A 12,228-nucleotide genomic window follows, 5' to 3' on the forward strand; every position below is an offset into this window, starting at 1 on the left:
CCCCCGCCCCCCCCCCCCCCCGCCTCCAATACTAGACAGCTAGACCGACGAACAGCGGAGCTCCTCGGTTAGGGCGTGAACAGGCCCCACCCAACACCAGAAGCAGAAAGAGGGAAACTGAAGAAAAAAAAAAAAACCCCGGGGCAGATGGGGCCCATGCTGTGGTGATTAGCTCGGAAGCAAGTCAGCAAGCGCCTCAGTCGCTAATTGGCCGCTGGGCGGGGCGGGGCCAGGGTTCAGTGAGCGGGAGCTGTTCGGCTCTGGGGTCCCCTAGCCTTAGTCTGAGTCCTGCCGCTTCCGGAGCTAAGGGGAGCACGCAGGTGAGGAGGGGGTGCTAGCCGTGGTGGTGGAGGGTTCTAGAGACCCCAAGGCACGAGTGGGGGTCCCTCAGGGGTTTCTGGAGACCTTTTTAGCACTGGTGGAGAATTGAATGGGAGGGAGAGTCCTTTAGTACCTTGCACCCAGGAGGCGAATTTAGGAGTGGGTAGGAGTCCCCAGAGGGTACTCACGGCTGAGGATGGGGCTCCATGAGAGTCCTCCCCGTCCCAGGAAGGGAATTCAGGGCTTGGGTCGGGGATTTCCTAGAGAAAGTTTTAGCAATGATGGGGGTATCTGGGCTACCATATTTGCAGGAAGTGAGTTCAGGGAAGGGGGTTTCTTCAGAGACATTTCACCCAGAAGACAGAGACTGTAGGCTGGCCTGGGGATCAGACACCCCCCACCCCCACCCCGGAAACGCATCAGGTCCGGGAGGGGGCTTCTGATGAAGGGTCTCAGAGACAGCTTATCCTCAGCAGGGGAAATTAGGGCTCAGGCCAGATTCCTGAGACACCCCAAGGAAGGATCTCAAGTCTGGGAGTATCTCCGCAGTTACTTCTGCCAGAAGGAGTTTAAGACTTGACAGGGGACCTAGAAAATACCCTTAGTCCCTAAAAGGAGGATTAAGGGGTCCTGGGTCACTTCTGTCTCTGGAAGGTGTCTCAGTTAGGATATCATATTTGGTCTCTAGCGATGATATTCAGGGCTATGGCAGATAGAGTTTGCAGCGTCGGGGCTGGGGTCTCCAAGCGCGTCCCCACCCCCAGCCCAGTTGATTGGTGGACAGGTTGCATCAGCTCTGGGCTTGGCTTGGGGCCCAGGAGGGAAGGAGGGGGGGTAGGGGGCATTATGAGAGGTGGGGCAGTCTGCCAACACGACACGTGTCCCTGCAAGGAGCGAGGCCTGGCCACGGGGTGAGGGTGGAGGGAATGGTTGGGGGGGTGTGTGGGCAGGGCAGTGCGCTGACCTGGGAGACCTGGGAGACCTGGGAAGGAAAGAGACAGAGCAAAAAGACAGAATGAGTCTGGGGTCTGGGAGGAGAGGCTATCGCAGCTCTAAATGGCCATCTTGTCTGCTGTGAGGTTGGTCTCTCTATTTCTGTCTCTCCCCCTTTATCTCTCCATGTCTCTCTGAGTAATTGTTGGCGTCTTTCCCCCTCTGATGGCCTTTTCTCTCTTCCTGTCTCAGCCTCTCACCTTCGATATATACGCTCCTCTCTCTTTATCTCTTTGTCCTCCCTCTGTTCCTGTTCCCCTCACCTCATCTGTTGTATTTCTCTACCTGTCTATCTGAACCCCTACCCCTTCATCCAGCTCTTCCACTTTGTAGGCCCCCTGCTCCATCTTTGACCCTTGCCCCATTTCTCTGTCCACAGAATGGAACTGCAAGATCCAAAGATGAATGGAGCCCTACCTATGGGTGCTGTGGGGTGAGTCAGGGTCCAAGGGGTTGAGGTAAGGGGGTCAGGATTACCCTCTCATAAGCCGCAATTTCTCTGCCTTCTCCAGCTACAGGCAGGAACGCCAGGGCTTTTTGCCCAGCCATAATCCTGCTCCTGGGAGGAAGCCAGCCCAGTTCATGGATGTGAGTGAGCCCACAGGATCTGTCCCAACTATACCTTGTCTAGCTCATCTCCTCCCCTCCCCTTCCCTCTTCCTGGCTACTCCTCCTCCCCAGCTGTTACTTCCCCCCTGCCCTGCTCCTCACCTCCAGCTATTCCCCTCCCCAGTTTTTTTTCTTTTTGCTCTACCCTCTCCTGTTCCTCTCCTGTTCCTCCCCATTTACAGATGCTCCCCTCCAAAATTTCTCCTAGTTTTTTTCTTCCTGGCTCTCCCTTTCCCAGCTTCTCCTGTCTTCAACTCCTTTTCTTTCCTAACTTCTTGGTTTCTCCTCTGGCCCTTCCTAGGCTTCTTTCTGCCCCAGTCATTTCTTCCTTAGTCTTTCCCAGGCCCCAGCATTGGTCTCCTTACCTGGCTCCTCACCCCATGAGTGCCTGGGCCTTGTTCTTACCCACAGTACCAGGGGAAGACATCGTTTGGAATGTCAGTGTTCAACCTCAGCAACGCCATCATGGGCAGTGGCATCCTGGGGCTGGCATATGCCATGGCCCACACAGGGGTCCTCTTCTTCTTGTGAGTCTGAGGTGGCCTGGGAGGGGGGGTGTTTTGGGGCAGGTGGGAGGCCTGGGGAGCCAAGTTCGAGTTGTGCCATCTGCCTCAGGGCCCTGCTGCTGTGCATTGCTCTTCTGTCTTCATATTCCATCCATCTCCTGCTGACCTGTGCTGGTGTTGTAGGTGAGCCCCAGAGCTCAACCCAGACCCCTGACCTACTCCCCTGATCTATGACCCCAGATTTCAACCTAAACCCGAGACTCTGGACATACCACCCAGATATGGAACCCAGGCTCCCAGGCCCCACATTTAACTCCCTGGGCTCTAAACTGTAGACTGCGACTTGGCCCTCAGACCTCGTCTGGGCTCCCAGATCCCCAGTTCCCAACCCCCAACCCTCACCCATTGGTCTGGCCATAAACCCTGTTGTTCAGACCCTCCCGACCTCCAGACCGCTACATTCCACCTCTAACCCCCACCACTCAGTTTTTAGCCACCCCCCAACCATGGAAGCCAGCTGTACAACCCCAAGACCTCCAGTCCTCAGAGCCTAGCTTCCAAGTTCTCAATCTCAGACTTCACTCCCACCATAGTGTCAGACTATGTCTGTGTGATTTGCTCCCAAGACCCCCACTACCCACCTCCAGCCTTCTCCCTGGCCACAGTTCCTGGCCATAGATCCCAACTCCCAGATTCTATCCCCAAACATGATCCTAACTGCTTAACCCTCGCCCCCAGCCCCCATCAATCAGACCTAATTGCTTCAAGTCCCGATTCCCCAGCCCCCAGACCCTCTGACTTCAATTTTGGTCTAGCTTCCTGGACCCACAACCTGTTCCTTCCTGTCCTCTGCCTCCCTACAGGTATCCGATCCTATGAGCAGCTGGGACAGAAGGCTCTGGGGCCTGTGGGGAAGGTAGTGGTGGCCACAGTCATCTGTCTGCACAATGTTGGGGGTGAGGATTCTGGGAGGTGGGGGTCACCTTGGGGGAAGGGGTGGGGTGAGGTGGGCTTCCCCTGGTTGGGCTGGGGAAAACGGGGCAGGGGGACAAGGGGAATCCTTCTGCTTACACCTCCCTCCACCCGCACCAGCCATGTCCAGTTACCTGTTCATCATCAAATCTGAACTCCCCCTGGTTATTGGCACATTACTGTCCATGGACCCTGAGGGGTGAGTGAGCAACACCCCTTGGCTCTGGTTCACAGGCCATTGACTCTGCCTGTCAGGTCTGGCTGCTCTCTTCAACTCTGTGTCCCAAATATTCTATTCTGAGACTGCTGGGCAGGCCCCTTTGGTCAGACTGTGATTCCTGTGTGACTGCTGCTCTGACTATAGGAGTCCAATAGACCATGTATGTTGATTTCTGTGACTGTTATTCTGGCTGATTCTATCTGGTGGCTGATATGTCTAGTGTACGCTAATGCTCAGCATGCAACTATTCTCCAGTAGCTCAACTCTGTCTCTGGGTTTGCCTTTGTGAATGTTGCACTGGCAGGTTCTCTGTCCAGCTGTATAAGAGCCAACTACAGTTGTGCCTCTACACTGTGGTTTGAACCATGTGTGTTTGACATTTGTTTACTTTTCCTGTTCGGCAGATTCGGTTTGATCCTGGATCCATCAGGCTGGCTGAATCTGTCTCACTATAAGTGTGCGGTCATTGACTCCAATGGTGTGTGTGTGCTATGTGCTGTGTACTGTGGTGCCAACTATGCATATGTGATATGTTCCAACTGTATGTGCCAGTAGACTCCATCTTTGTTTAATGTAGTGAACATTGTTCTGGCAAATTCTATCTGGCTATGTGTGTGGTCTTCAGCTATGACTATACATGTCCTCTGTACATGTCCTGTGATCCTACCATGTATGTTTGATTGTTCTGAGTATGCATCCAGATGACTGATTTTTGATTCTGGATCCATGTGCTGAATTTGTTTAGTCGTTTGTATATGATGGTTGGCTCCATGTGTCTTGTTAGATTTGTGGTTTGATTCTGAAACCATTTAGGTAGCTGGCAGTCTATGTGCCTAGGAGTGTCTAATTATTATAATTAGCTCCCACTGTATGTATGGCTAATGATGCTTTGTTGATTTATTCCTGTGTAACTGTGTGTATGAGACAAAGAGAGTGTGCGAATGCCTGGAACATAGTAGGCACTGAATAAAATTCTTCTGAACAAACAAGCAGTCTGTCATTAAGCTGATTCTATATTAACTCTCTTATCTGGGCTCCTCCCTTCAATATCTGTACAGATCCCACTCTTTCTTTGAGCTTGGTTTCAATATTGTGGCCAGCTGGCTGATTCATACGGTCTCTATTTCTGTCTTTGGCCATGTGGCCAAATTGGCCCAGCTCCTTTCAGGTGTTCAACAAACCTTGAGCTGTTCAAACAACCACACATGTGCGTTTCTGCCTTTTTGTCTGACTCTGCATCATTGCCTGCCTGCCAGATCATCAGGCTGTTGTTCTACCTGTCAGACACCAGGGTCATGGCTCACTCTGTGTCTGGCACCTTGTCTTGGATTGTTTGAGTCCGACTGACTTGGGGTGTTGTTTTCCCATCAGGTTGTATATCCATTTGTGAGTTTGACAGCACAGTTTTGTCTAGCTGTGCATGTGTTCTCAACTGTGTCTGACAGTTGAGAACTATCAGACGGTGTCTGACTGATAGTCTGATGATCAGTCTGGCTACTTCTGTAACTCTTGTTGTGCCATCACTGTAACCACCTGAATGACTTCTCACAGCTGAGGTGTTGGCTCATCTCTCCTGATATTGGGCAGAAATCTGTTTGTCTTCTGTGAGTGTCTGCCTGACAGTTTTCTTCAGCAGGCAGTTAGTCACTATGTTTGCCTATCTCCCCAGATACTGGTACTTGACGGGGAACTTCCTGGTCATCATTGTCAGTGTGTTAATCATCCTGCCACTGGCCCTCATGAGACACTTGGGTAAGAAGCTTCCTGCATTGGTCATTGGATAGTGGGGTTAGAGAAGGGGAACCAAATTGAGAGAATACCCATTTTCAAGGGCTGTGGAACAGCAGGGGAGAGCTTGTTTGACGTGGGTTTTAACAGATGAATAGGAGTTTGCTCTGGAGGGGAAGCTGGTCCAGGTAGAAATAAAAACTTATGCAAAGGTGTGGCATAACTGGTGTGAGGGAACCTTGAAGGCCAGACTGGGGATTTAATATTTGCTGTAGGGAGGTCCCCTGGATTTCTGAATCTCTGTGTTCTTGCCCCTTGCAGGCTACCTAGGGTATACCAGTGGTCTTTCCCTGACCTGTATGCTGTTTTTCCTCATTTCGGTGAGTCTGAGAGAAAAGAACTTGAAAAAGTGGAGAGTGAGTTTGGGATGTTGGGACACAGTCTTCCCTGTAACCTCACTTTCCCACCCTTTCTCCCTCAGGTCATCTATAAGAAGTTCCAGCTTGGCTGCGTTGTGGGTCGCAATGAGACAGCTGTGGGGAGTAACAGCACCCTGGGCCCTCCCATCCAGGGGCTTAATGGAAGCTGTGAGGCCCAGTGGTTCACAGTGGACTCACAGGTGGGTGTACAGGCCAATAGGGCTTGTACCACACTCAGACCCTCTGGTCCTGTCACACAGTGTGCTCTTCTCTGAGTTGGAGACATGTATTGGACATTGGGGGCTTCCAAGTTTCTGATACGGAGAGCAGAGGTGGGGCCAAGGGGAGTAGAGAGGAGGGGATAGAACCCTATAGACTTTAATCTCATGTACTTGGACCATTCCCCCAGATGTTCTACACAGTGCCCATTATGGCTTTTGCGTTTGTCTGTCATCCTGAGGTGCTACCGATCTATACAGAGCTCTGCCGGTGAGTGTGCAGACAAGTGGGCATGCGTGATGAGCCAAAGGGCGGAGTGATACTCATAATGTCTGACAATCCCTACAGCAGTCCTGGGACTATGACTTGATTATTGATTATAGATTGTACCAAGGGAGGGGTTTGAGCTGGCTGGGAGGCCTTGGGAGACACAGGGAAGTGACTGATTACTGATTGGAGCTTAGATATCTACTCTTTTAACATCTAGTACAAATGTGAATGGACAGAGTAGGATAGCAGAGATGATCAGATGGAGGGGGTGGCACGCATGCATGGGAATGGGGAGATGAGGATGGGCAAATGGAGGTTGTATGACTGGACAGATGGGAGTCAGGGATGATAGGGTGGGGGGATGTATGGATAGTTAGGTGTAGATGGTCAGATGGAAAGGAGGAGCTGTGACAGTCAAATGGAAAGGAGAGGCAGAGGTGGTCATGTGGGGTGGGATAGGGATGGACAGAGAGGGGAGGCTTGGGTATTAACAGAGGAGAGGCAGAGATGGGAATCCCATTGTGTAGCAGTTGAATATCAGCTCAGGAAGAAGGGGACTCTGGAGGGTGGAGGCTAGTTTTGAGGGGTGTGGACCAAGCCCATGGGTATGGGCATTACAATTCCATGACCTCTGTACCTTAGGCCCTCCAAGCGCAGAATGCAGGCTGTGGCCAACGTGTCCATCGGTGCCATGTTCTGCATGTATGCGCTTACGGCCACCTTTGGATACCTCACCTTTTACAGTGAGTGGGGCTGGAGTCAGGGTTGGGTGGGAACTGGGGTGGGGACTGGGCAGACTGCTTGGGCAGGAGCCTGAGCCCTTTCCCTTCCATGTCTTCAGACCCATCACTTTCCAAAGGGACAGTATGCATCACACATATAGATTAAAAATTGTTTTACTTTATTGATTTTTAGAGAGAGGGAGGAACAGAGAGGGAGATATTGATTTGTTTGTTGTTCCACTTATTTAGGCATTCATTTGTTCATTCTTGCACGTGCCTTGAGCGGGGATTGAACCCACAGCCTTCGCATATTGGGACAATGCTCTGACCAACTGATCTACTTGGCCAGGGCATGCATGTAGATTTTGTTATTGTGTGTGTGTGTGTGTGTCTGGGACACTGGTCCTGGTTCTCCTGCCTCATTCAGCATCCTGTGTCCCATGTCCCAGGTAGCGTGGAGGCAGAGATGCTGCACATGTACAGCCAGAAGGACCCGCTCATCCTCTGTGTACGCCTGGCAGTGCTGCTCGCGGTGACTCTCACTGTACCAGTTGTGCTATTCCCTGTGCGTGGGGACAAGGCGGGCCATGGAGCAGAGGGGCATTGGATGGATGGGTGAAGGGCAGAGGCATAGATGTTTGAATGGATGTTGGAAATAGGAGTGGATGAATGGATGGATGGGGGAGGCAGGGATGGACAAACAGGGAATGCAGCATTTTCAGATGGATAGAGAAGGCAAAAAAAGATGGTCAGACAGATGGAAGGACAGAGAGAGTCAGGACAGGAGTAGTAGTAGGAGGAAGGAGGCACAGATGTCTGGCTAGACAGAAGAGGGAGGCAGGAATGGTCAAATGGTCAGACAGAGGGTAGAGGCGTAGGTAGATGGACAGTCAGAATGAAGAAACGGGGATGGACCAAAAAAGGGCGAAGGCAGAAGTAGTGAGGTATAGGAGAGACAAGGCCTTCAGATGGGGAGATGGGATGACTAGAGAGAGGAGGGAGATAGAGTTAGTCAGATGGAAAGAAGCAGTGATCACAGATGGAAGAAGTGGATAGATAGGGCAAAGCAGAGATAGTAAGATAGAGGAGGAGGCAAAGATTTGAGACAGTGGGTAGAGGCCTAGATGGGTGATCAGACAGAAGGAAAAGGCGTGGATCGTCAGAAGGGAGGTGGATGCTTGTTCAGAAGTTGAAGGCACAAATGGATGGTCAGATACGGTGGAGACATAATCAAGTAGAAGGGAAATCAGGGATCTCAGACCTGGGTGGAGACAAAGGTGGATACTCAGACAGAGGGTAGAGTTAAAGACAGAAGACCACAGGAGGGGGAGGCAGCATTTGGGCCCTGACTTGTGTTCCACCCTGCTCTGGCTACAGATCCGCCGGGCCCTGCAGCAGCTGCTCTTCCCAAGCAAAGCCTTCAGCTGGCCGCGGCATGTGGCCATAGCCCTGATCCTGCTTGTCATGGTCAATGTCTTTGTCATCTATGTGCCAACCATCCGGGATATCTTTGGGGTTATCGGTCAGTACCCTAACCCCAGACTCCATCTAATAAGGGCCTAGTCCTCCAAACTTAAATTGACTCCTGTTCCTCTTGCTTGTCCTCTAGGGTCCACCTCAGCCCCCAGCCTCATCTTCATCCTTCCCAGTGTCTTCTACCTCCGTATTGTGCCCTCTGAGGTAGAGCCCCTCTTCTCTTGGCTCAAGATACAGGTGAGCTTTTCAGGGGAGGGCCGGGGAAAGAGGGAGTGTTCTGGGGAGGAGCATTCCAACATGGCTGGAGATAGAAGGGACATTTTCAAGAGGGGCCTGGGGGAAGAGGGTGCATCCAGGGAGAGAGGTGGATAGTCTGGAAGAATGAAGGAGGTTGTCTTAGGAAAGAGCTGTGCCAACAGAGCACCAACAGGGTCTGGGAAGGCAGAGGGGACACTCAATAAGGGGCTGGCATACAGGGAGCGTTCTCCAGATGGATAGAATGTGCACTATTAGAAAAGAGCCAGGAGAACTTAGAAGGAAGATGGAGAAGGGTACTTGAAGGGTTCTAGGAAGACGGGAGGAAGATTCACGGGAATGGGATGATTTTAAGGAAGAAGAGGGAGCACAAAGGAGGGTCAGAAATGAATGGGGACTCTGGAAGGGCTTGAACATTCTCAGGAGGAGCTCCAGTGTAGAGACCCAACCAGTCCCTTTTTTCTCTCCCTCTCGTTCATAGGCTCTGTGTTTTGGTGTCTTGGGCGTCCTCTTCATGGCGATCAGCCTAGGCTTCATGTTTGCCAACTGGGCCACAGGCCAGAGCCATGCTCTTGGACACTAACCATGCCCTGCTCCAGCCAGGCTCCTGTGCACCTGTGCCTTTGTGTGTGAAAGAAGATAGGGCCGCTCTCCCAGGTCCCCCCTGCTTGGTGTGTGAAGATGTCTGGTTCCTTTAACGTACCTATTGAGGTAGGGGGCCACAGAGGCTACACAGTGGTCCACCGTCCTCCCCAGGGATGCAGAGCTTGCATCATGGTCCTAATTCCAACATCACAGGAGGAGAACAAGGCCAGGTCCTTGGGCACCCCTTGCCCAGCCCAGTCTTTTCTTTTTCCTCTTGGCAGGACGCTGTTTGTCAGGATTACCCTCAAGTTAAAGGGAAATAATAAAGATGTTGAATTGCAGTTGTGGCCTCAGCCTTCTGATCTCTTTCTAAGACTTCTTGGTGGAGCCTGTTTAGGTTCACACAGGGGTAAACTGAGGCCCTGAAACTAGTACTGAGCCAGCTAGCATATGTTCACTCACTTCACTCCTTCAATAACCAGCTCTCCAACTCATTATTTCATTCACTTGCTCAGTTCAGAAACATCTATTGAGAGCCTACTGGGTGCCAGGCACTGTTCTGGGTGCCAGGGATACAGCAGTGAATTAGGCAGTTATCCCTAGAATTGATGTTATAGCACAAGAGTGGGCGAACTGTGGCCCACAGGCCAAATTCAGACCACTGCCTATTTTTGTCCCCTGAACTAAGAATGGTTTGCACGTTTCCAATTTAAAAAAATCAAAAGAATAATTTGTGACACTTGAAAAAAATTACATGAAGAAAGATATGAATCTTCAAATTGAAAAGAGTGACAAAGTTCTGAGCATGATTAACATACGCAGGCGCACATGCACACACACACACACACACACAAGAAACAAAATTTCTAGGTTTAAGGTAAAATTCTAAAGGATAAAGACAAGAACCTGTGTGGTTCCACAGAAAAGAGAAGAGAGAATACAATGGTGAAGTTCTTCAAAGAGATGAGAAATAACTTTGAACCTAGATTTCTATATCCAGCCGAGATAATCCACAGAAAAAAAATATTTCAGAAAATTAATCACACACAAACCCTTTCTGAAAGGATTATTAAAGTATGTGATCCAGCAGGAAGGAAAAAAAATGGAATTGGGAAGGAGGGGGTTCCAATAAGCAATGGTGAGGGGGAAAATGGTAAAATTTATTGACAAGTCTAAGTAAGGTTTGATTGTAAATTTTAAAAAATTATAATTTTGAACTAAAATTCCAGGTAATATAAACATGGGAGATGAGTGGAGGGACAGGAAAGAAAAGAGTTCTTGTGTTCAAGAGAGAGATTGATTAATGGTAAAATTGTCAAATAGTTAAGAGCATTAGACTTATAGAGTGAAAACTAAAGTCAGGCTGCATTGTTTCAAATTCTGGCTGCTCGACCTTATAGCTTGTAAGTCACATAACTTTTCTGTGCCTCAGTCAAGTAATCCAGGGATAACTAGGGTATCTAACTCATTGAATTGCTATGATGATTTTTCCATTTTTTTTCAGTTTTATTAAGATATAATTGACATATAGCACTGTATAAGTTTAAGGTGTACAGCATAAAGACTCAACCTACATACATCATGAACTGATTACCACAACAAATTGGTAACATCCATCATACCATATAGATACCAAAAAAAAAAGAATTTTACCACCATCAATGCAAAAGCATATTCAATACCCCAAGAAGATATCATTCACCCCTTAGCTGTTTTTTTATGTTTTATTATTTTAAATTTCCTTTTATTGTTCAAATACATTTGTCTCCATTTTCCTGCCACCAATTTCCCCTGCCCCACCCACCCCCACCTCCCACCCTCAATCCTTCCCTGCTTTGGCTTTGTCCATGATTCCTTTATACATGTTCCTTCACTTGACCCTTCCCCTTCTATTCCTCGTTACCCACCTCCCTCCCCTCTTGTCACTGTCAGTTTGTTTTTTCTTATAATGTTGCTCGTTATATTTTTCTTCTTTGTTTTATTGATTATGTTTGGCTTATAGGTGAGATCATATGGTATCTGTCTTTCACCCTCTGGCTTATTTGACTTAGCATAATGTTCTCCAGTTCCATCCATGCCGTTGCGAAGTGTAGTAGCTCTTTCTGCTGTGTAGCATTCCATTGTGTAAATGTACCATAGTTTTTTGATCCACTCATGTACTGATGGGCACTTAGGTTGCTTCCAGCACTTGGCTATTGTAAATTGTGCTGCTATGAACATTGGGGTGCATAGGTCCTTTTGAATTGGTGTTTCAGGATTCTTAAGGTATAATCCCAGCAGTGGAATTGCTGGGTCAAAAGGCAGTTCCATTTTTAGCTTTTTGAGGAAATTCCAAACTCTTTTCTACAGTGGCTGCACCAGTCTGCATTCCCACCAATAGTGTACTCGGGTTCCCTTTTCTCCACAACCTCACCAGCACTTGTTGATTAGTTTATGATGGCCATTCTGACTGGTGTGAAGTGGTATCTCATTGTGGTTTTAATTTGCATTTCTCTGATGGCTAGTGATGATGAGCATCCTTTCAAATGTCTCTGGGCCCTGTGAATGTCCTCCTTGGAAAAGTGTCTGTTCAGGTCCTTTGCCCATTTTTTAATTGGATTGTTTGTCTTCCTAGAGTGGAGTCGTGTGAGTTCTTTATATATTTTGGAGATCAAACCCTTGTCCGAGGTGTCATTAGCAAATATATTTTCCCATATGGTTGGTTCCCTTTTCATTTTGCTGATGTTTTCTTCATCTGTGCAGAAGCTTCTTATTTTTTCTTATTTTTTATTTTTATTTTTTAAATTATATTTTATTGATTCTACTATTACAATTGTCCTGATTTCCCCCTTTCTCTCCCTCCACACGGCATCCCCCACCCTCTCAGGCAGTCCCCCCAACCTTGTTCATGTCCACGTGATCATGTGTATAAGTTCTTTGGTTATTGCCTTTCC

General features: G+C 49.0%; 1 protein-coding gene across 1 annotated transcript; it reads left to right on the forward strand.

The window, feature by feature from the left end:
* The first annotated feature begins 241 nt into the window (after positions 1-241).
* Positions 242-9,563, forward strand: SLC38A5 (solute carrier family 38 member 5). Its single transcript, XM_054566383.1, has 16 exons — positions 242-320; positions 1,694-1,747; positions 1,827-1,902; positions 2,335-2,450; positions 2,539-2,612; positions 3,293-3,385; positions 3,522-3,600; positions 5,291-5,373; positions 5,671-5,729; positions 5,831-5,968; positions 6,178-6,257; positions 6,900-7,000; positions 7,429-7,544; positions 8,357-8,501; positions 8,589-8,692; positions 9,192-9,563. Exons 2-16 carry the CDS (start codon positions 1,695-1,697, stop codon positions 9,291-9,293), a joined length of 1,419 nt encoding a protein of 472 aa, XP_054422358.1. The 5' UTR covers positions 242-320; position 1,694; the 3' UTR covers positions 9,294-9,563.
* Positions 9,564-12,228: the final 2,665 nt, after the last annotated feature.

This window comes from Pteronotus mesoamericanus, unplaced genomic scaffold (genome assembly GCF_021234165.1).
Source record: "Pteronotus mesoamericanus isolate MK-2021 breed Mesoamerican mustached bat unplaced genomic scaffold, CSHL_Meso_final contig_173, whole genome shotgun sequence".
NCBI lineage: Eukaryota > Metazoa > Chordata > Mammalia > Chiroptera > Mormoopidae > Pteronotus > Pteronotus mesoamericanus.